Below are 25978 nucleotides of genomic sequence, written 5' to 3'. Positions count from 1 at the left end.
CGAATCATGCATTCAGTAGCCAACACTATTAGGAACACCTTATAACAACTGTGTCAAAATCAATACGTAAAATGTGTGCACCTGTCTGCGTAGCATGGTGTACAATGTGGGCAATACAACATATTCCAAAAATGTTCTCATATATCCACTGTCTTAACTTGAAAAACACATTGTTTCTGCCTTTTCTTCCAACCCCACCGAAGTTGGTGTTGCAATTATCACCACAGAAAGCAATAACTTTGTTAGTTAACTTGTATTTTTCCAAGATACAAAGAATGTGGTTTGTTAGCATCTCTGCTGTTTTCCCAGAAAGCATCTGAAACTCAAGAAATTTGATTTTGATGCCTTTATTCAGTATTAAATTCCTTACAAGTACTGGAACTAATATAAGGTTGTTGTGGTTAGAGTATCAACCATAACTGATACATATCTGGCATTTTGCAAGTCACTGCTGATTTCATGTAACATTAAAAGGGCCATGATGTTAACAACAATGGCCTCACACTTAGTTCTCCCATATGTAAACTTCCTTTCAAACAAACTACATGCAAGAGTTAATGTGCAATCCATCGATCGGAAGAAGTGGTTATGTTGAACCATATGGAACCTTCTTCATCAGCAAGCCATTTCCCTTCTTCATTCTCTTTCCCTTGTGTTATCATGAAGGAGGTTAATTTATAGCTTGAACTCCTAGCAGCCTCTGCCACTTTATGCTTTTTCTTTCGCTCATACTGGGATATGCCCTATCAACCACCATGCTTGATAGAAAATATATCTTTGCATAAAGTACACAATACTTGTCTTGATCTTTCTTATGAAAAGGACATTCTTCCCTTAATGCATCCATGAAATTATACTTTCAGTGTGGCATTCTCAGCTACTGATTAAAATTTACAGAACAACTCATCACGATTAACGCATTGAAGACTGAGCATGTGAAGTTAGATCTTACACTATAGACTGAGCATTTTAGTGCAGACATTTTTATACAAAAATAACTGATAACCTTACTTCCATTCACCAACCTATTTTGGATCCAGCAATGGCTGAGCTACATTTGCAAACCTTGCTTTTAAAAATTGGAGCAAAACCACTAACTTTTATATATAAATGTAAAATGCCCTTTCTCTACTCTCAATTTTCTTTTAATTTTCACAATGCATATTAAGTACATGAATAGTTACATATTCACACACACCGTGAGACATTTATGTAATAAAACATACATACTAATCACTGAGAAATGAAAAAAGACATTTGATACAAAAATATTGGAGCCATAGTAATATTTTGTACTCATCCTTGCCTCCTTCAGTTAAAGGATTAAATATTAAAATGCATATTGATTGGTTGAGACGTACAGTGTTACAACGTTACCAAGATCTGGGGTGTAACTTTGTACCACCACAAAATCAGAGATTTATTTAAAATCAACTTAAATATTGTATTGAAAAACTTTAGAATGTATGAGGCAACTTGTATGGAAACAAAATAAACATCAAAATATATGGTACCAATGAATCCTACTCATTTATAATAAGAAATATGAAAAATGTGGTACAAAGTTACCCCCAAATGACTGTAATTATGTGAGGTTTGTTTTCCAAACACCTAAAACTTGAATTTCTTTTCTAAAATACAGTATACAGAATGATTCACAACATCACCAATGTTGCTATGTTGTAAGGGGTGGCAAACTCATCATGTTTACAGAAGAGGTAAATCTCCATAAATGTATGGTGTGGGTGTAGTGGACCATTAAAATGTCTCAAAACTTTGGAAATAGTAGTGGGCATACATTCCATATTTTGTTACGAAACCTCCACCAACACAACAAGAGCATCAAACCATGCATTAAGATACAAAAGGGGTTCAATCTGCCAGTTGAGGCTGCTGAATCAGAACACTGCATTGCATTTGTCCCTTTGAATGAAATATTTTTCTTCTGGTAGGACGTGCACATTCTCCACTGAGATGTTTCTTCCATGGTACCAGTACAACAGGGATCCTTAACCTTTTAACTAACTTCGGAGAAAGGTCAGCTGCTCTGACATCATCTAGATGTTTTCTAAATTCTTAACTAAACTTTTGCTTTAATGGAGATCCTCTTGCATATACTGGTAAAGAGTTCAGTACGTTTTGACAGTTTAATGCATATAGGCCACATTTTTCAAATCCCTTCTTTAGATTTTCTGCTGCTGTCCTTTCACCAAAGAGGAGAGTTTTTGCCAATAAATGGCAAAACTGACATTTCAGAATACAGGCCTTCTTTTTACGATCAGGTGTCTTTCTCCAATCCAAAAGAACACTTCTTCAGTTCATTTTAAATGCTGAAAAGTTTTCTACGTCTAATGGCTGAAGAAGATGTGTTGCATTTGGAGGCAAGCAAATGAAACTGATATTGTTTTCTGCACATGGTTTCAATGTATTAATTGAAATGTGGGATTATAAATTGTCACCAATTAGAAGTTTTCTCCCAGTCAGTTTCTCTGCAATCGTCTCTCTCAAACCAGTCATCAAATACTGCTTGCTCCATCCATCCACTATTTGATGGGTAATAACTTCAAAAATCAAAATCTCTTTATTTGCAAATGAGGTGTCTACCTCGGTGGCAAATGGTACATTAAAATACATTATTGTCAAGCACTAAATTTGAGATTAAGAAGAGAAGAAAAGTTTCCTAGAATACAATATTATACAATTTACGCTAACAATTTTTTTTCCTATTAAACACACAGCTCATCCCTAATAAATTTATATTGTTTACAAAATTCTACTTATAATATCTCCTGTACTTACAAATATAGTCAACTCATATACAGTATGTGGAATCACTTCAAATAATACTATACAACTGGTATAAGATTAAAATTTACATAGCATTTATTTACATTTATATTTTTACCCATTTTGGAACCTAAGTAGCATAACGACCTGCTGCGTCTTAACCAGAGCCCCTTTTGCCACCACTTTTCAGAGTTCCTGAAGGGCCTTCACAGCTACCGTAGTCGTTCCAGGGCCCTCAAAGTCCCCACTGTACTTCACCCTACAGGCAGTCCCCTACTTTGGCTGTCCAAACTCCTTGGACCAGGGGGATGGAATTAATTTATTCACACACATTTTTTATTTACAATAACCTGCACTGGTCGAATGCCCTCTAACATTTCATTTATTTTCTCTGTTGCTGTTTATTCTCTTCTTGAATATCTGTACAGATTTTGGAAAAGGATCAAACACTACCCCTGGTAAACTGTTCCACTCCTTCACGCCCTTCCCAACAAATGAAAATTTATCCCAATCACTTCTGCTAAAATTCCTTCTAATTTTATACTTGTGGTCAGTCCTGCCGATATAATTATTTTCCAATTGAAGCCTCTCACGGATATCTCCCCATGCTTCTTCTCCTGTATAGGCTCTATATAATCCTATAAGCCTAGTTTTCTCCCTTCTCTTACTTAATGTTTCCCACCCAAGTTCCGCTAACATTTCTGATACACTACTCTTTCTCCTGAAATCCCCTGTTACAAATCTTGCTGCTTTCCTCTGCACACCATCTATTTCCTTTATTAGGTATTCTTGGTGAGGATCCCAAACACTGTTTTTATATTCCACTAATGGACGAACCATGCTTACGTAACTTTTCTCTTTTAATTCTTTGTTGCATCCTTTAAGTAGCCTCATTATGACATGTAAAGATCCGTATGCTTTCCCAACAATGCCATCCACATGACTCTTCCAGTGCAAATTACTTTCAAATCTTACACCTAAATATTTGCACTTGCCATCTTTTAGGATAACCACCCCATCCAAATTATATTCAAATTCAGTTTTAAAACTCCTGTTTGTAAATGTTGTAACAGTTGATTTGCCTCCATTAACCTTCATATTATTTTCTTCAACCATTGTTGGATACTTTCAAGGTCCCTTTGTAATTCTGAACAATCCTAATGTTATTTATTTCTCTATACACAATCATGTCATCTGCATACAATCTGAGTTTTGATGTTACATTATTTCCTAAATCATTTGCGTATATTAAGAAAAGTAACGGACCGATTATACTACCCTGTACAATTCCCTTCCAAACTTTTTCTTCCTGCGATACATTATTTCCTACTTTGACTTTCTGAACCCTTTCTGTAACCCTTACATCCAATCCTATTCCCTCCAATTTCTTTAATAATATTCCATGTTCCACTCTATCAAAGGCTTTGGTCTCCTGAGTCCAACTGATCTGATATGTCCTGCTGAAATCCCACCAGTTGTGCCTCACAAGATAATTTCTTCCTAAATCCATACTGGCTCCTCATGAACCAATTTTTATCATCACATATCCATCTGATGTACTTTGATATTAAACTCTCCAGTATTTTACAAACTATACTGGTCAGGCTGATTGGTCTGTAGTTCTCTGGTTTCCTTTTATTACCCTTTCCTTTATAAATTGCTATGATTATAGATTCCTTCCATTCCTTTGGTATTATACTATTATTTATGACATAGTCAAAGAGAAATTTTAAATAAGGCACTATGTACCACCCCATTGACTTTAATACCTCCCCAGTAATTTGATCACTTCCTGCTGCTTTTCCTTGCTGAAGCAGCTGGATTTCTCTGAAAATATCTTCTTTTGTGAATGAGAAGCTTCTTGTTTGCCTACTTGTCTTTCCCTCTCTATCTTCTGTTTCATTTTCCAACTCCTGACAATCTTCTACTGAATCTCTGAATTCCCTACTAAATAGGTTTGCTTTCTCAGTACCTATTAAATAGTGTTCACCCCCTTCTCCCACCATTGTAGGAATATGGATTCCTTTTCCTTTTTTATTCCTCATATATGAATAGAACTTTTTCCATTTCCCTTTGTGGTCATTACCCTCTTAAAGTATGCCATTCATATAATTCGCTTTTGCTTCCTTTTTCACTCTATTCAGTTCCCTCATTAGCTGTTTTCTAGTTTCTCTACTCTTCCTACCCTCTTTGATTTTCCTGTTTACTATTCTACATTTTCTTTTTAATTTTCTTATTTCCCTTCTATAATAAACAGGGTCTGAGGTCATTTTACCCTTCTTAACAGGTACAAATCTCTTCTCTCCTTCCCAAATGATTCCTTTAAATTTAGCCCAAAGTGTATCCACATTACTCCCTTCACTTATCCAACAACTGAATTGTGATTTAAGGTAAGTCCCAAATTCATCAACTTTAGTTTTTCTGTACATTTTCTTGTCTTGTGTGACCCTCTTATTAAGCCTTTTTGGTACGAGTCCTACATCCATTATTACAGCCTTATGGTCACCTATTCCTTCAATTACCTCAGTTTTATCAACAATTTCCCATGGTTTAACCAAAAATACATCTAGTACGTTATTGAGACGAGTCAGTTCTTGTACTACTTGTGTAAATCATCCCTCCCAAATTAACTTATTTGCCAGTTTCTGTTCATGGGCTTCACTTGCAGCTCCATTCCATTCAACTTCAGGCAAGTTTAGACCTCCTTTTGTTCAAAAGCCAATCACCGACCTGCTGTTGTCCTTTAAATATGATATAGGAAGGTAAAAATTTACCATCAGCACTTCCACAGAGCATCACTGTGTAAAATGTTTTTGAATCACTGTTTCTGGATGTCTGCAAGTACGGCGATACGAAAGTTTAGAATTTTGTGGATTGTCGTGAAAAGGGTTCTCATCAAAATTTAAAATGTAGCTTGGAAGTATGTTTGTGCTTTCTTTTGTATAATTTTTGAAGAAGTTCCTTACACTACATTCATTAACAGCAGCTCTCTTTCGAGAAATATTATTTGAAAGTGTTTCCTTCAACTTTTGCTTATGTCTCTGCAGCAATGATTTCCCCGATTCCCATCCTGGCATAATATCATGAAAACAGTGAACCTTCCTCTTCATACTGTCTAAATAGGCTTTAACGATACACCGCAAGTCAAAGAGAGATATCGGATTACCTAACTCACTCACAGCAAGGCAGTGTTCAACAAACGCGGTTTCCTCCCCTTCCGAAAAAACCTGAGGTCTTTAAATTTTTCCAGCATGTCTGCTGGATAACTTATTGATTATAGTCTGCCTAGATATTCCATACTGACGTGCAGCCTCATGTTGTCCCATGCTCCCACTCTTGATTGCATTGAAAGCTTCTTCTAAAGTCTCTTCAGAATATCGTGTGCTGGTTCCATATGTCCTAGTAGGGCCTACCAGGTGTCACAAATTTGTTTCTAACCATCTGTAAAGGGAGAGAAAGGTAATTATATGGATATTATTAGCACAATTTAGTACTGAGGAGACTTAATTTTAAACTGCATTGTGTTCATTTTAAGTTCTTACCTTTAATTTTAAAAGCACACCAAAATTTTCCAAATAAATTCAAAAGACATATTCTGTCAGTGAATTCCACTAAAGAAGTAGGCCTACCTATTATGTGGTGAGAAAAGTGTCCAATGAAACTTCAAAGCTGTGTTAGTGTTTTATTTTATAATTTTATAATTGAATTTTATAATTAATTTTATAATTTTATAATTAAAGTACGAAATGAGATTTTGATATAAAGTTACCCAAAGTGGAAAGTAGTGAAAATCAGCAGGCACTAAGTTTTTGTCTATTATCTCACTACAAAAAGGCAATATTTTATTTTTATGAACATTAACAGAAAGAATAATGAATAACTTTGAATAATTATACCAACATTTCAAAATATAACAGGCACTTCCGTTTTGTGTTTTGCAGAGGTCTCATTCAAGGAGGTATATTCTCCTTGACCAAGGTGTGAAACCAGAGTAAATGATGGAAAATATTCCAGACAGACTGTAACTGATAGAACAGTTTTGAGTTCAAGGAAATTTTATGTAGGTTGAAGGTAATTTGTAGAAGTGAAATGAAGATTTGGTACAAATTTAGCTTGACTGGTACAATGTTACCTTAATGTTGACAATATCATTGAGCATAGCCAGGTTTTCAAACGAATGAAGTAAAACTCGAGGACACGGTCACTGATTAAAAAAGCAAATTATCTCAAGGGACGTGGTCGCATGTTAGGTGATATTTTTAATTATGTGTGTAAAATATTGATTTTATCTCTGAAAGGGTTACCATAGACTTATGTGTCATATGACGTAGAGGAAAGAAGGGAGCCTTCACTACCACGACGAACACAAGCCAATATGTGGTAAAAGGTATTTACGTCTGTCGGGTGATAGTGTAATCTACTCAATGATAGTCCCTCTAATGTTCAACCTTCAGAGCTAGATTTTCAACATGAAAATATCCGTCCACACACGGAATGCTTCTCACACATCCAAGTCATTGTAGCTCTACAATACGCCGTTCTATCCCAATAAAGGACGTAATAAAATACATATATATCGTTAGCCAGGCCTTAAATCCTCCAACAACCGACACTCGATATGTCTCATACGAGATTCTAGAGGAAGTAATCTTGGCCCCCACTATCCCCAGTCTTGTCAAATTCAGAAATGTATTGAAATTCATTCCCAGTGTAACTTGCCAAATGTGCCAAAGATGACAATAATCTGTGACCCTTCACAGACCTCCGCGACTGCCTGGATTACTGATGCCCAAATACTGTACACTGCCTCAACCGTGTCACGTAGTCTGCCTACCGACATCTCGAGCCGTATTACTTATCTTCTCGATCAGATTCCCAGTTACACTGTTGATCACATGAGGCTGAGTGAATTTGTATGGCCCTGAGACCAGTTTAAAAATCTTTGAAGGGGCCAGGAATGGAATACGGCACGTCCAGCCTAGGAGACAGAGAAGCTAACCGTGCACACCAAGGCTACAATTAATATATAGAGAGAAATCTTATAATTTTATCGTTGCTTCAGAGTGTAACTTTCTAAACGTCTGATTCATGCTCATTCTGTTATAATTTTGGAATTTCCATTTCGAATGCTGAATTTGCTGTGATTTTCAATTTATGTTTAATTCTCAAATGACTTCGTTTCCCGAAGAACAGATCTCGACGTACATTCATTTGCAAACAATAAAATAATAAAAGATTGCTCACCATGAACGAATAGTGCGAGTTCAACGAAGGTTGCCACACAGTATCGTCTGTCCCGCTGCTTGTTTGCGCGGAGATGTCACACATCCCTCTCTCATTCACAGATGCAAGACACCGAATAAGGTTTTAGTAGTAGTTTGAACTTCAGAGCGAAAACGAGTAAACATGCACGACACACTGGACATGGGCCCACTGGCCCCCCACTGACTTCATGGGGATGGTAGAATAACAGTGGATGAGGGCGGATAGTCTGAGGAACTCCGGAGGAGACCGCCGAAGTAAAAAAGAATGGCGAGTCTATGATATTGTTGTCCTGGTGAGGAACGAAAAGCTTGTTCATCTCGGAGAGATAATCACTTCAGCATATGTGTTTCTTTATTCTATTTTTATAAAAGCTCCCTTGAAAGGTAAGTTATACTTGGCCGTAATCTCGTTTATCTCTAATCGTTTAGTATACTCAGGGCACTGTTTACATTAGGATCATCCATAAAATACGTGCATTCAAACGGAGGAGGGTAGTCTTACAGGAATGCGACAAAAGTTTACGATAATTTGGGGGAGAGAGGGTCTGTACGAAAATGTGCACGTTTGTCATTTTATCGTTAGTACCCGATTTGCAAAATCCAAATTAATTTTATTTTTTGGTACTTTCCATACATATTTTTATTCCTGCTAAACGTAAACAAGTCTGGCTTCTTTTACGTCATTTAATGTTCGCGTTCCTCTCCCTCGGAAAACATTATGACCAGCTTTGAGACAAGTCTGCCAACTCCAGATTCTAATAGTAATAAATTATGAAGAATAAAATGAATGTACATTTATCTTCACAATTTTCATCAGTAGGAAATTCACACCAGTTTGCGTTATTCATTGCCTATAATGCCTGTATAAAACCTCACAGTTACAATTAACATCATAACTTCTCACTTCGGAAAGAAGTTTTCCGAAAGCGTATCGAAACCTACATTAAGTTTATGTACCTAGAATTATCTCATTAGTTGCCGTTGTGAACTTGGCACTACCCCTCAGTCAACGTTGCTTTCAGACCAAATATACATTTTTTCAACCATTTCTAACTTGTGAACGTTAAATACGTATTACATGATTAATATAAATCTGTAAAAGCATAAGGTAAATCATACCTATTGAAGTATTCATAACGCAATATTTTTGTTCACATATTAATTTTAATTGAATTGTTATTACACATTACTAACAAACGGTCAGGAATAAAGTATATCTGTATAATACATTTTGTTATACTAACTCATATAAGTATTGTCCGGCTCCATGGCTAAATGGCTAGCGTGCTGGCCTTTGGTCACAGGAGTCCCAGGTTCGATTCCCGGCAGGGTCGGGAATTTTAACCATCATTGGTTAATTTCGCTGGCACGGGGGCTAGCTGTATGTGTTGTCTTCATCATCATTTCATCCTCATCACGACGCGCGGGACGCCTACGGGCATCAAATCGAAAGGCCTGCACCTGGCGAGCCGAACTTGTCCTCGGACACTCCCGGCACTAAAAGCCATACGCCATTTCATTTCATATAAGTATTATCAAAGTACAAATAAGAAAAACTGTGGCGGCTAGTGATTGATTCATGAACTGCTAAACTCCTTGACTGGTGTTGTTTGTTCTATATTTTCTCCGAGTTTTATATTCTATTCTTCCTTGGTTCTAACCTAGCCAACATCTGGTATCAATCAATCTTTGTATTATATAGTTCTAGTAATAAATTTTGTTTATTTAAAAACCAAAAACTACATCCGGTAACCCCGACGTGATCGAACGACGGTAACGTGAGTACATAATCAAGTAAAACGGTCGCAATTGTATTCACACATGTACAATCCAAACGTAAACAACGGAACAAGCGCCGGCACGGAAGACTCGCTTTGGAGTAAACACGTCAAAGTTTGGTTTTTACAAGTTGAATCCCAGTTTGTTACCGCAAATATAACAAATGAGGTTACCAAATATCATTATATCTTAGGATCTCTCACAGTGAAATTGCAGAATTAATATCAGACTATGCAACCAAACCTTGGCCGACTACACCATACACGGATTTGAAAGTACACCTTATCGCAGAATTCGAAGAGTCAGAGGCCGGCAAGGCAAAAAGTTACTAACGGAATTAGATTTAGGGGACAAGAAAGCAACCTCCTTACTTAGAGAAATGCGTGCTCTCGCAGGTTCTCAAATAACCGACGATTGTTTAAAAACGAGTTTTTCTTACAACGACTTTTCACCAATGCACGATCTATTCTAGCTGCTAGCCAAGCTGTAAGTCTCGATGCTAGGCCAACGACATTGTAGAAATAACGGTACTAGCCAGTTCATGTATAGCACCGAAGAAATTGTTCAATCATCACATGATGAAAGACTTCACGTCTTGAGAAGAAACTTTCTGAGGTAACTAGTTATATCCAAGAGCCCCGAGCCCGATCACCATCACAGATCACCTCAGCGCATCCTCAAGTATTCCATCTGCTGGTACCACCACAAGTTCAAGCAGAATGCTAAAAAGTGCACTCTGTCATGCTCGTTTGTTCGTCAACCATCTACACATTGCCGGAAAACATTTAGGGCCGTCACTTGGCGCGGCACAAAGTGATGCGGCTTAAGTATCCCACCGCCTTTTCATAACAGATTGCAACACAGGGCTAAGATATTGAGTGGATTCTGGAGCCGATGTCTGAGTTCTACCCGTAACCGCACTACAACTCAGAAACATTCAGAAACGGCAACTCTATGCAGCAAATGGTTCCTCAATACACACCTGTGGCGAACGCCTACTTAACCTTGAAATAGTCCTTCGGAGAGAATTTCCATGGCAATTTCTTCTAGCTGATGTACACCAACCTATTATTGGAGCTGACTTTTTGGGTTATTTTGGCCTCTTGTTACATGTTAAGTGATTGACAGACAAACTCAATTCTCAAGCACAGGATTTATAAATTCAACAAGTCACAAATCAATGTTCTTGATAGAGCCACAACACAAGTATCGGGATTTATTGAAGAAATTTCCTAACCTTCTCATTCACAAGCCTAATTTCAACTCCCCTGAAGTTACTGTTCATCACACAATCATCACCACGGGCAGGGGCGACCGTACCTTATGTGCTGAAGTGCTGCAGCACATTGCCTATTTGAAAAATAAATTATTTTAAAAATAATATATACAATCAAATACAGTGCATTGAAAAAGACGTCAGCCAAAGAATAGGCAATTATTCAACTCGTCTCACAACCAGATAAATACTCGTGCACTTCACGCCGGGTGGCTGTGCTGGGCTGTGCGATCACAGCTCAGCGAGAATTTCTAAGCTTTTGCCAGAAAGCAGGAACTCTGCCTTTTGCGCATGAGTGCCCAACTTTTCCGATAGGCTGTGGAAACAACAGCCAACACCTCCAAGACATCACTTCACAGCGATTCTTCGTTCGACCACAGAGAGGCAGCACTAGTCACGCTTGCATTACGACCGATATGAGAAGGTAGTAAGTGGTATCCTCTTGACTCAGCGGTAGTATTTAAGAGGGGATCGCTCAAGGCAAACGGAAAAACAAAATACCGTAGAGCTGTTCCCCGCCAGATCTTTTAATACCAAAGAGGATAGAATACAACCAACTTACTTATTCCATAGTCACATTTGTAAATCGATGAGCTATAAAAATTGTACTTTTTATGTTGTCAAAATAAGGACATGGTATTGTGATTTTCTTCAATTAAAAATGTCTAGTTTATAAGTATCACTATAAAAACATAACATGTAATTTTGCATTAGGACGTTGCTAGTTTTATTTCAATGATGATGGTAACATTGGGAAGTTCAGTTTTTGCGCGCTCACACCAAGTGTTTGAGTTCGTGAATATTTTGCCATTGCAGGTGTTATTGTGTGTTTAATCATTTAGTTTTATAGTTTTTAATAAAGAATGTGTATATGTGTTGGAGTTGCTTGCGTGTTCGTTCAGTGTGGAAAACTCAGTGGAGAGCCTCTTGAAAACTACATACCGGTATGTTTGTAAATATTTTTATTTTTTGGAGGGGGATGGGTTACAGCACACAACTGAGTTTCTGCACCAGCCGCCACTGACCACGGGACCTCCACTGCATGCAAGAGTCAGGTGCCCACCACCAGATAAATTGGCACAAGCAAAACTGGAATTCCAAGAGATGATCAACCTCCTAAAGCTGCTGGTCCAGTCCTTTCCATTTAGTCCCTAAAAGAGTTGGAACTTGGCGCCCTTGTGGGGATTATCGAGCACTCATTGCCATCACAGTACCCGATCGGTACCCAATTCCTCATCTACAGGATTTCAACAGTCAACTCTCAAACAAAACCATATTCTCCAAATTCAACCTCATTAGAGCTTATCATCACATCCCTTTTGCACCAGCACAAACATTCCAGCGTTATATTCATGGTGTTTTGTCGTTCTTGCCTTTTGCTTATTCTTATCTTGATGACATCCTGATAGCATCGTCATCAGAGGATGAACATATGGTCCACTTACAACAACTTTTTTAACGCATTGATAAGCATCACCTTAATATTAATGTAGGAAAGTGCATTTTTGGTTGAAAAGAAATTTCATTTCTGGGTTACCTTGTGTCAAACCGAACAGTTTCACCCCTAGCGGACAGAGTACAGATTTCCCACGTCCTACAGTAGCAGAACTTCGACGATTTTTGGAACTTGTGAATTTCTACCGACGCTCTTTACCACGCACTGCAGAAACTCAACAAACCTTTAAAAAACGCGAAGAAGGATAATCGTCCAATTGCGTGGAATTACTTAGCAGATGCATCGTTCACCATGTTGAAAGAAGAACTAGCTAATGCAGCCCTGCTTGCTCGCCCATCGCCTGATCTTCCCTTAATCGTAATGTTTGATGCTTCGGACTATGCCATACGAGCCTCACTACAACAGCTGAAGTGGCAAACGCCAGAACCATTCGCATTCTTTTTCAAGTCTCTCACAGACACGCAAGCTATAAAAATTGTACTTTTTATGTTGTCAAAATAAGGACATGGTATTGTGATTTTCTTCAATTAAAAATGTCTAGTTTATAAGTATCACTATAAAAACATAACATAACATAACATAACATGTGCACCTACGTTCGAAAATTGTTAGTTGCCTATTCTGCTGTGACACATTTCAGATATCTGCTAGAGGGCAGACAGTTCACAATATTTTCAGACCACAAATAATTATCGTTTGCTTTCAAGCAATGCTTGGACAAAGCAACACCTAGACAAAAGCGACACCTTGATATTCTTGCACGGTTCGCTACGGATATTAGATATCTCCCAGGTGGAGAGAATATCCCTGCTGGCAGATGCTCTAGGATTGCAGATATTACCTTGCCAACAAGTATTTCATAAGAAGATATAGCTAAGTCACAACGATACGGAATTGGAATGCCTTAAAAACAGAAAACAGTTTATTGAAATTCGCCACCATGGTTTTATCTGATGGATCTAAGTTGGTTTATGATAATTCTACAGAGAAACTCAGACCGTACATCCCGCTTTCCTACAGAGAGGAGGTTTCTCACGCACTGCATGACTTAACTCACCCAAGCATAAATGGAACAGAGGATTTAATATGACAACGTTTTGTTCGGCCTTGTATGGAACAAGATGTAAAACTGTGGGGAAAGAGCAAAAGTTTTCAAACACACAAATAGTGCTATCAGAACTTTCAGTCAAGTCAGTAATCGCTTCTCTCACATAATTTGGACATAGTAGGACCACTACCTTGTTCTCAAGGCTTCACATATCTACTTGGCCGGAAGCAGTACCACTAAAGGACATAACCGCAGAATATGTTGCTAACACTCCCTTGTCATCATGAATTGCACGTTTCAGTGTCCCTAAATTCATCACCACCGACAGAGGACGAAAGTTCGATTGCCAGCTGTTCACGCACCTCACAAGAGCTTTGGGAATACAATACATAAAAACTACTGCTTACCATCCCACCTCCAACGGGAAAGCCCAAGGCTGGCATCGCAATCTCAAGGCTGCCTTAAGAGCTCGCCCCTCAGATGACTGGCTCAACAACTTACCTACCATCTTAATGGGCCTCCGTGCATATGTGATTCCAGAATACAATGTCACTCCAGCAGAAATGACTCTCGGTGTTGCAATCAAACTTCCAGCTTATTTCTTTGATTCAACACCATTGGCCTGCGACATTCCTTCTTTTGTCTTCAACCTGAGGCAGCACATGGCCTCACTGAAGCCAGTCAACATTCGACATCACTGCAAAATCTATCTTCATCCACCCAGAACTTATGACAACTTCTCATGTATTCATCAGACAAGATGCAGTTAGAAAACCTCTCCAACCGATTTACAATGGACGGTATCTTGTATTCAAACGTTCTGAAAAGAACTTCACTCTAGAAACGCCCCATGGTCAACAGGCAGTCTCAATCGACAGACTTAAACCAGCCTTTCTACTGCATAACGTGGAACCTACACCACCCAAGTCCTCAACGCCAGTGCAACCCAGTTCTATGATCAACCCTGGAGATAGCCATGAGTCCAGCAAGCGGATTACACGTTCTGGTCGCACAGTGCGCTTCTCAAGTAGATTTATCCACGTTGTCACTGGGGAGGGAGTAGTATGTGGCGGTCAGTGATTGTTTCATGAACTATTAAACTCCTTGACTAGTGTGGTTTGTCCCATATTTTCTCCGAGTTGTATATTCTATTATCCTTTGGTTCTAAACTTGCCCACATCTGGTATCAATCTTTGTATTATGTAGTTCCAGTAATAAACAGTGTTTATTAAAAAACCAAACACTACATCACTATTGAGAAGTTTTAAATTATTTCTATACTTTTGCATTGTCTTAGGAGTTATGCTTGAAAGTCATCATGGATAGCAATAAACTTTATCAAGGATTTTTCGAAGTATATATATCTGCAAATCCCGACAAAATTCAGCAAGTGTCCAAAATGTTCTTGCGTTTTGGAATTCTGCAAAACTTCAAAGTGATTTCGAAGAACGTCTTTTATACAAGAAAAAATAATCTACATTTCATGTCAGTGTTTCCCGGGCTTGTCGGCCGTGGTCCAGGAGCATGAGATGGTCCCGACTTTTCACCGAAGACTAAGTTCGGCATTGTCAGGGGTTCCGAATGACTTCGATAACAGCGAAGCTCTCAGTGGAATGAAGTGATGTTGCTACTACTACTACTACTACTACTACTACTACTACTACTAAAATGTTTTCATTCCTCCCCTGAAGGGGGAGGCGGGCCTGTTAGAGGGTGACGCCATCTCTCAGGCTAGGAGATTTGTTACAGTGAAGGAGATGCTCGGAGAAGGTGAGGGGGTGGGTGGCCATGGCTTACACTAAGAACTGTCTCGGCATTCGCCTTAGTGCAGAAGAATGGAAGACCACGGAAAACCATTCTCAGGACGGCCGACGGTTGGGGCCAGCCGCGAGTTCCAGCCCAGTAACGCCTCCCGAATGCAGAGGCGTAGAGCCATGGTAGAACCGTGGCCACCCCTGCTCTGCTTGGTTGGCCGGTCACAGTGCAGAACTGTTGGACCTCAGACTAGCCGTGGCCACTTATGGGCCGAGACCCACTCTGCATCTACCCAAGCGATGTCGTAATTCCACCTCATTATATACACCTAGTGCAGGCCACAGTACGCTGCTCGCCTATTGGTCCGCCATGCTGGGGGTGGGGTGGGGGTGGTCGCTGATTGGCTATTCTTCGGCCAAGGGTTGAAGCATTAAGGAACCCGATGATATCGACCTGCTTTGGCGGAGACAGATAATTGATCACACGTTGCTTTTTCTATTCTGCCTCGACCATCGTGTCGTTCAGGATTTAAACTTTCAGGACTGAAAACCAGGTTTCGTTCCCCCGTTCAGATTTTTCCTTACGGTTGAAGCTGTTGGTGTGCTTCAGGATTTCAACGGCTTCCCTCCGTAGCCGGGCGTGATAAGACACAGTAGCTGACAGTACTTCGGTGTCGCTGTACTTTATATCATGGTCTGCCAGCAGCGGGTGTTCAGCGACTGATGATCTGTCTGCTTGTCCCAGCCGGCTATGTCTGTTGTGCTCCTTCAATCGTGTGGCGATGCTGCGTTTCTAGTGCCTATGTACACCTGTCTGCAGCTGCACGGGATCTTGTAGACACCAGCTGTGTAGAGAGGAACCCTTGACAATGCCGAACACAATCTTCGGTGAAACGTCAGGACCATCTCATGCTCCTGGACGAGGGAATCAAATGAGATGGGTAGGGTTGAGGCTCTAGTCATGGGGGATTCCATCGTTAGACACGTGGGGAAAGTGAGTGGAGGAAAGGGAACCAGGGTAGAGTGCTATCCAGGAATTAGGTTGAGGCAGATGTTGAGGAAAGTAGAAGAGTGGGAGGGGGGAAGGAGAAGTTGGTAGTGTTTCACGTTGGTACCAACAACGTAAGGCAAGCTGATATAAGTACCAACATAGTTGGAGATGTGTGGGATATGGTAAATGCAGCACGGGTGAAGTTTAAGAAAGCGGAGATGGTTATTAATGGAATACTGTGAAGGAGGGATACAGACTGGAGGGTGATTGGCGATTTAAATGAGATTACGGAGTGGGTATGTGGGAAACTGGGAGTGAAATTTCTAGATCCTAATGGGTGGGTAGGAGATAGGGATCTGCGCTCAGATGGCCTTCGCTTAAACCGCAGTGGTACGTAGAAGTTAGGAAATTTGTTTGGAAGGGTAATAGGGAGGTACATTCAGGTAAACAGGGTGGCCTAGGGAGCGGTGATAAGGAAACAGGGAACTGGAAATCAAGTAGGGATGACATAAAATTGTTAGTGTTGAACTGTAGAAGTATTGTAAAGAAAGGAATAGAATTAAGTAATTCAATAGATATATATTTACCAGATATTGTAATAGGAGTTGAATCAAGGCCGAGAAATGATACAATGGAGGCAGAAACGTTCTCACGGAACTGGAGTGTGTATCGTAGAGATAGGATAGGAATGGTGGCAGGGGGAGTATTCATTCTGGTGAAAGAAGAATTTGTAAGCTACGAGAAAGTTAAAGATGAGACACATGAAATTCTAGGTGTAAGGCTCATTTCTAAAGATAATAGGCAACTTGATTTATTTCGAGTGTACAGACCGGAAAAGGGTAGCATTGACACAGATTCAGAATTATTTGATAAGATTATCAGCTATGTAGGAAACGACATGGAAAGAAATGTTATTGTAGCGGGAGATCTGAATTTACCAGATGTCAATTGGGAAGGAAATGCGAACGACAGGAAGCATGACCAACAAATGGCAAATAAGTTAATATGGGAAGGACAGCTGATTCATAAAGTGATGGAACCAACCAGAGGGAAAAATATCCTGGATATGGTGCTGAAAAAACCAGATGAGCTCTATAGAGAAACTGAAGTAATAGATGGTATTAGTGATCATGAAGCTGTTTTTGTGGTAGTTAAAATAAATGTGATAGAAAGGAAGGTCTTAAAAGTAGGACTGTTAGGCAGTACCACGTGGCTGATAAAGCAGGCATGAGGCAGTTTCTAAAAAGTAGCTATGATTGGTGGAAAACGGTAAATATAAATGTAAACAGACTCTGGGATGGGTTTAAAGAAATTGTTGAGGAATGCGAAAACAGGTTTGTACCATTAAGGGTGGTAAGGAATGGTAAAGACCCACCTTATTATAATAGAGAAATAAAGAGACTAAGAAGGAGGTGCAGACTGGAAAGAAATAGAGTTAGAAATGGCAGTGAAGGTAAGGAGAAATTGAAGGAACTTACTAGAAAATTGTATCTAGCAAAGAAGGCAGCTAAGGATAACATGATGGCAAGTATAACTGGCAGACATACAAATTTTAGTGAAAAATGGAAGGGTATGTATAGGTATTTTAAGGCAGAAACAGGTTCCAAGAAGGACATTCCAGGAATAATTAATGAACAATGGGAGTGTGTATGTGAGGATCTTCAAAAGGCAGAAGTATTCAGTAAGCAGTATGTAAAGATTGTTGGTTAGAAGGATAATGTCCAGAAAGAGTGGGAGACTAAGGCTAAAGAAGTATTAAAATTTGCATACGATAACAATAACATTTACAATAAGATACAAAAGTTGGAAACTAGGAAAGCGGCTGGAATTGATAAGATTTCTGGGGATATACTAAAGTCAACTTCCCTGCGAACCATGTGACCTTGCCGCGGTGGGAAGGCTTGCGTGTCCCAATGATGCAGATAGCCGAGCCGCAGGTGCAACCATATCGGATGGGTATCTGTTGAGAGACCAGACTAACGAATGGTTCATCGAAAGGGGGGTAGCAGCCTTTCGGTAGTTGCAAGGGCGGCAATCTAGATGATTGACTGATACGGCCTTGTAATAATACTCAACATGGCTTAGCTGTGTTGATACTGCTACACGGCTGAAAACAACGGGAAACTACAGCCGTAACTACCTCCCGAGGACATGCAGCTCTCTCTGTATGAATGATGTCATGATGATGGCTTCCTCCCGGGTAAAATATTCCGGAGGTAAACTAGTCTCCCATTCGGATCTACGGGTGGGGACTACACGAGAGAGGGCGATCATCAGGAAGATGGATACTGACATTCTGCGAGTCGGGGCGTGGAATGTTAGAAGTTTGAAACGTTGTGGTAGGTTAGAGAATCTGAAAAGGGAGATGAATAGGCTAAAGTTAGATGTAGTTGGTATAAGTGAAGTACGTTGGCAGGAAGAACAAGATTTTTGGTCAGGCGACTACCGAATTATCAACACAAAATCAAACAGGGGAAATGCAGGAGTTGGTTTAATAATGAATAAGAAAATAGGGCAGCGGGTAAGCTACTACGACCAGCATAGTGAAAGAATTATTGTCTTCAAGATAGATACCAAACCAATGCCCACCACAATAGTGCAGGTCTATATGCCTACTAGCTCAGCGGATGATGAAGAAATCGAAAGAATATATGAGGAGATAGAAGATGTAATACAATATGTAAAAGGTGACGAAAATCTAATTGTGATGGGAGACTGGAATGCAGTGGTAGGCCATGGAGGAGAAGGTAATACAGTAGGAGAATTTGGATTGGGACAAAGGAACGAAAGAGGAAGTCGGCTGGATGAATTCTGCACTGATCATAATTTAGTCCTTGCCAATACTTGGTTCAAACACCACAAACGACGGCTGTATACGTGGACGAGACCTGGAGACACCGGAAGGTATCAAATAGACTTCATTATGATTAGGCAGAGATTCAGAAACCAAGTGTTGGATTGCAAAACTTTCCCAGGAGCAGACGTGGACTCTGACCACAACTTGTTGGTCATGAAATGCTATCTGAAGTTGAAGAAAGGAAAGAATGCAAAAAGATGGGATCTAGACAAGTTGAAAGAAAAGAGTGTGAGGGATTGTTTCAAGGAACATGTTGCACAAGAACTAAATGAAAAAGCTGAAGGAAACACGATAGAGGAAGAGTGGAGAGTAACGAAAAATGAAATCAGTAGGGCTGCTGAAGAAATGTTAGGAAGGAAGAAAATCAGTGGATAACTCAGGAGATACTAGACCTGATTGACGAACGATGAAAATACAAGAATGCAAGAAAAGAATACAGGCGATTAAAGAATGAAGTGGATAGAAAGTGCATGGTAGCTAAGGAAGAATGGCTGAAGGAGAAGTGCAAGGATGTCGAAGGCTGTATGGTCCTGGGAAAGGTAGATGCTGCATACAGGAAAATCACGGAAACCTTCGGAGAAAGGAAATCTAGGTGTATAAATATTAAGAGCTCAGATGGAAAGCCACTTCTAGGGAAAGAAGACAAAGCAGAAAGATTGCAGGAGCATATCCAACAGTTGTATCAAGGTAAAGATGTAGATAATTTGGTTCTGGAACATGAAGAGGCTGTTGACGGTGATGAAATGGGAGACCCAATTTTGAGGTCAGAGTTTGACAGAGCTGTGAGTGACCTCAATAGGAACAAGGCACCTGGAATTGATGACATTCCCTCTGAATTACTGACTGCCTTAGGAGAAACCAGCATGGCAAGGTTATTTCATTTATTGTGCAAGATATATGAGACAGGAGAAGTCCCATCCGATATTCGGCAGAATGTTGTTATACCTATTCCCAAGAAAGCCGGTGCTGACAGGTGTGAAAACTACCGCACCATAGTTTAGTATCTCATGCTTGCAAAATTTTAACACGTATTCTTTACAGAAGAATGGAAAAACAAGTTGAAGCTGAGTTGGGAGGAGATCAATTTGGCTTCAAAAGAAATGTAGGAACACGTGAAGCAATCCTGATTCTACGTCTGATCTTAGAGGATCGAATCAAGAAGGACAAGCCCACGAAAATGGCATTCGTAGATCTAGAAAAGATATTCGATAATGTTGATTTGGCCAAGCTAATTATGATTCTGAAGATGATAGTAATGAGATGCCGAGAACGAAGAATTATCTACAATATGTATAAAAATCAGTCTGCAGTGATAAGAATCGAGGGCTTTGAAAAAGAAGCAGCAATCCACAAAGGAGTGAGGCAAGGCTGCAGTTTGTCCCCTCGCCTTTTCAATGTTTACATAGAACAGGCAGTAAAGGAAATCAAAGAGGAATTTGGAAAGGGAATCACAGTCCAAGGAGAGGATATCAAAACCTTGAGATTTGCCGATGATATTGTTATTTTATCTGAGACTGCAGAAGATCTCGAGAATTTGCTGAATGGTCTGGATGAAGTCTTGGGTAAGGAGTACAAGATGAAAATAAATAAGTCCAAAACAAAAGTAATGGAGTGCAGTCGAACGAAGGCAGGTGAGGTTACATGGGCGCCCGCAGGATCTTTTCCAGGGGGGTGGGGCACATTAACAATTTTCTTGAATATAAAAACCAATATGTCAGCAACATTAAATTGTTTACAGAAATTTCTGCTTATAACAGTTCCTAGATGACTGTCAGTAAGGTCAGTTTATGAAATAATCTGGTATGATGTTAAACAATTGAACATCAACAATTTTAGAATTCCACGGGGGGGCAAGCGCTCCCCTTGCCCCCCCCCCTTGCGGGCGCCCATGGTGATGTAGGAAATATTAGATTAGGAAATGAAGTCTTAAAGGAAGTAGATTAATATAGTTACTTGAGTAGTAAAATAACTAACGATGGCAGAAGTAAGGAGGACATAAAATGCAGACTAGCACAAGCAAGGAACAGCTTTCTTAAGAAAAGAAATTTGCTCACTTCAAACATTGATATCGGAATTAGAAAGATTTTTCTGAAGACTTTCGTGTGAAGCGTGGCATTGTATTGAAGTGAAACATGGACGATAACTAGCTCAGAAAGAAAGAGAATGGAAGCTTTTGAAATGTGGTGTTACAGAAGAATGCTGAAGGTGAGATGGATAGATCGCATCACGAATGAAGAGATACTGAATCGAATTGGTGAAAGGAGATCGATTTGGCTAAATTTGACGAGAAGAAGAGATAGAATGATAGGACACATCTTAAGACACCCAGGACTTGTTCAGTTGGTTTTTGAAGGAAGTGTACGTGGTAAGAACGGTAGGGGTAGACCAAGGTATGAATATGACAAGCAGATTAGAGCGGATGTAGGATGCAATAGTTACGTAGAAATGAAAAGGTTAGCAAAGGATAGGGTGGCATGAAGGGCTGCATCAAACCAGTCTATGGACTGATGACTCAAACACACACTAAAGACAATGGGATGGGATATAGTACCATATCTGAAGTACTTATTTGATTATTGTTTGGTCGGAGGAGTTATACCAGATGAATGGCGAGTTGCTATAGTAGCCCCTGTGTATAAAAGAAAGGGTGATAGACATAAAGCTGAAAATTACAGGCCAGTAAGTTTGACGTGCATTGTATGTAAGCTTTGGGAAGGCATTCTTTCTGATTATATTAGACATGTTTGTGAAATTAATAATTGGTTCGATAGAAGGTAGTTCGGTTTTAGGAAAGGTTATTCCACTGAAGCTCAGCTTGTAGGATTCCAGCAAGATATAGCAGATATTTTGGATTCAGGAGGTCAAATGGACTGTATCGCGATTGACCTGTCCAAATCATTCCATAGGGTGGATCATGGGAGGCTTCTGGCAAAAATGAGTGCAATTTGACTAGACAAAAAGTGGCTGAAGGGGTTGCTATATTTCTAGAAAATAGATCTCAGAGAATTAGAGTAGGTGAAGCTTTATCTGACCCTGTATTAATTAAGAGGGGAGTTCCTCAAGGCAGTATTATCGGACCTTTATGTTTTCTTATATATATAAAAGATATGAGTAAAGAAGTGAAATCAGAGGTAAGGCTTTTTGCGGATGATGTTATTCTCTATAGAGTAATAAATAAGTTACAAGATTGTGGGCAACTGCAACGTGACCTCGATAATGTTGTGAGATGGACAGCAGGCAATGGTATGTTGATAAACGTGGTTAAAAGTCAGGTTGTGAGTTTCATAAATAGGAAAAGTCCTCTCAATTTTAATTACTGCGTTGATGGGGTGAAAGTTCCTTTTGGGGATCACTGTAAGTATCTAGGTATAAATATAAGAAAAGATCTTCATTGGGGTAATCACATAAATGGGATTGTAAATAAAGGGTGCAGATCTCTGCACATGGTTATGAGGGTGTTTAGGGGTTGTAGTAAGGATGTAAAGGAGAGGGCATATAATTCTCTGGTAAGACCCCAACTAGAGTATGGTTGCAGTGTATGGGAACTTCACCAGGATTACCTGATTCAAGAACTGGAAAAAATCCGAAGAAAAGCAGCTCGATTTGTTTTTGGTGATTTCCGACAAAAGAGTGACGTTACAAAAATGTTGCAAAGTTTGGACTGGGAAGAATTGAGAGAAAGAAGAAGAGCTGCTCGACTAAGTGGTATGTTCCGAGCTGTCAGCGGCAAACTGGGGCAAATATTCATTTATAGGAAGGGGAGTTAGGGATTGGAATAACTTACCAAGGGAGATGTTCAATAAATTTCCAATTTCTTTGAAATCATTTCGGAAAAGGCTAGGAAAACAACAGATAGGGAATCTGCCACCTGGGCGACTGCCCTAAATGCAGATCAGTATTGATTGATTGATTGATTGATTGATTGATTGATTGATTGATTGATTGATTGATTGATTGATTGATTGATTGATTGATTGATTGATTGATTGATTGATTGATTGATTGATTGATTGATTGATTGATTGATTGATTGGTTGATTTGTCATCGCTGCAATTTCATGGGCTACAAGCCCAGAAAACAGTGATAGGATTTGTTGCGCCGGCCGTGAAAACCGCAATCGCTATAACAATCCACATTATTCTGGACCAAGGTAATTTAGTATTTTTTAATATTAAACTCATTTTTTCAACGTTTCAATAATTTAACTGTCTTAAATATTTTTTTAAATGCGACCATTTAACAAAGACAGTCAATTGTACATTTTGTAAATGAGAATAAATTTGTAATTACGAATTGATAACTTCGAAATCAATTTTACTTTTAAAATCAACATTTATTGATACGAATACATTTACAAATAGTTTAGTACACACAGGACTAATGATATTTTATTTTACAGACCGGTTAAGTAAAACCAGAAGATTCGAATTCAGTACCTGAAATCAGCGTTGCTGAGACTAATGCACCTTTGAAAGAAACGAATATTCCAACAAGGAGTTCAAAAGTGATGTGTTATCTCGACCTGACAGACCTTGTACTTATATTTCTGAAGAGGATCCTCTAAAACTTGATTGTTCTTCTCACTATGATATAAGTCTCCATTTATTTGTGTGTTCTTCTGACGAACAAAATTATAAGTACTTGAAAGAAATATGTTCCCCTGCTGACGATTTTAAGTTCCCAGCAGGAGAGAGGAATTTAATATGCTATTGGAACTGGCTACGCGAGTTTCGATTGTTGGCCTATTCCGATGCAAAACCAGTAGCCTTTTTCATCTGATTTTGGAACAGGGAAAGGCAGTCAAGTTCATCTTGGTTCTCTGGTTAAAAATCCATTTAAGAAATAGAAGAATGCCCATGAAGAGTTCAGAAACCACGAAATGGAGGAATATCATAAAAAATCCTGTATTGTTGCTCAACATTTTCTCTCTGTTTTTGCAAACAAATCTAGTTTGTTTTTCACCAAGTAGACTGAGGCAGGAAAACTCAAATAGAGGAAAGCCCGAAAAACTCCAATTATCAAAAACTGTACTATTTTTTTGGCAGAGAAAATCTTACAGAATCCGGTCGCATTTCTTTGGAACGAAATTGAGGTTCGTTTGACGGCAATTTTAGAACATTTTTGCATTTTCGAATTGACGCCGGTGACAGTGAGCTAAAGGAACATCTAACAGATTGTGATGCTAATCCCACCTATGTCAGTCCAAGGATACAAAATGAAATTATTGAGGTTTGCGGACAAATTATTACCCAAAATATTGTCAATATGATTAACGAGTGTAGGCCTACATATTTTAGTGTTCTAGAAGGTGAAGCTGCAGATGTTTCAGGTATTGAACAATACTGTCTCTGTATTCGTTATGTACATATTCAGAAACAGTCTTTCGTTATTCGGGAAATTTTCCTAAATTTGTTCCCGTATATGATGCTCGTAGTTTTTGCCAATGTTCTTGTCGAAAATTTGCATAATCTTGGTCTAAATTTACAATTGAAGAGGTATGAATTTTAATGGGAGCAATATGAGTGAGCAGTTTAACGGCTGTGTTGCTAAGATGAGGGAGAAATACAGTCAGGCACTGTATGTGCACCGTGTATACCAATAATTTAATTTAGCACTTTCTCATGCATGCAGGATGCCTATTATGGGGAATTGTTAGGCCACTGTGAACAGTATAATTAAATTTATAGAACATCGCCATAAGACCTATCTGTGTCAGTGCGGCGTAAAACAAATTGTAAAAAAGTAACTATTTTAAATAAACAGATTGAGCAATGTACGGAAAGCCCTAAACGGAAAAGGTTCATCAAATTCAGCGAGACACGCTGTGTTGAACACTTGGGTGTTATTTCCCTTTTTATCAGAGTTGCATGATTTCATTGTCCACTCACTTCTTGAAATTCAAAACTTTGTAGATTCTGAAATATCAAGCAAGGCATTTTCATTCGCATCTGTCGATTCGTTCTGATTTTATAGTATAATTGGTTACTGTTGATCAAATTTTCAGTTTGTCCCTTGGACTTTCCACAGTTGTTCAGTCAAAGCAGGTAGATATGAATACTTGTGTTAATCTGTGTGAATATCTTTAAGAACTGATAAGACATGATATGGAGGAGAACTCTGTACAGACTTATGACAAAACTAATTGATAAGACATGAAATACGATTTCAATTTGATTTTTTTGCAATCGGAAGAAATTGCAAAACAAATTGGTATTGATAAGCTGGAGATTCCTCGGAGTGTTGTCGACATAAACATCGAGATAACTATGAGACTAAGGACCTGGAGTATTCTTATAGGATATTCATTTTCTCCCCTTCATCTATTTCTGCAACATAAATATATTTTGAAGAACATGGAAATAATTCTCCCTCAATCAATTGTGAAGGCATCGTGTGATGAAATAAATATTGCTGTTGATGCCATTATGACTCAGTGACCAGATGCTATCAACGTGGATAAAATTGTATTTTCTAGTGAACTTAAAATGTGGAAAAGAAGTTTTTTTCTAAAATACATCATCCTGAATCACGAACTTCATTCCGCACTTAACATTTTGCGACAGTGATTTTTTCCAGTAGTTATTTTGAAACTTTTAATTCAGTGTTTCTAATTTCACAAAATTCACCCCGCATTATTTTATAGAAGTCCCCAAATTTTAATATTTAATATCAACCCCCCACCTCCGAAAATAATTTCTGCGCATGCCCCTGGAGATATCGAACGGCTGGACGCTGGGCACTCGCCGACTAAAAGAACAGAAAATA

General features: G+C 39.1%; 1 protein-coding gene and 1 pseudogene across 2 annotated transcripts in view; both read right to left on the bottom strand.

Moving 5' to 3' along the window:
• LOC136864152 (agrin) overlaps positions 1-25978 on the bottom strand; it is an 83353-nt gene that overhangs the window by 44117 nt on the left and 13258 nt on the right. The window contains exon 2 of one of the 2 annotated variants that reach the window (XM_067140800.2): positions 6092-6228. The exons of the other annotated variant lie outside the window; for it this stretch is intronic. Coding sequence (XP_066996901.2) covers positions 6092-6113 — 22 coding nt within the window. The 5' untranslated portion in view covers positions 6114-6228. The remainder of the gene's footprint in view (positions 1-6091; positions 6229-25978) is intronic. 2 annotated transcript variants of the gene reach the window in all.
• LOC136864857 (uncharacterized) lies at positions 1522-6040 on the bottom strand (annotated as a pseudogene).

This window comes from Anabrus simplex, chromosome 2 (assembly GCF_040414725.1).
Source record: "Anabrus simplex isolate iqAnaSimp1 chromosome 2, ASM4041472v1, whole genome shotgun sequence".
NCBI lineage: Eukaryota > Metazoa > Arthropoda > Insecta > Orthoptera > Tettigoniidae > Anabrus > Anabrus simplex.
This window is presented reverse-complemented; position numbering and strand designations above follow the sequence as displayed.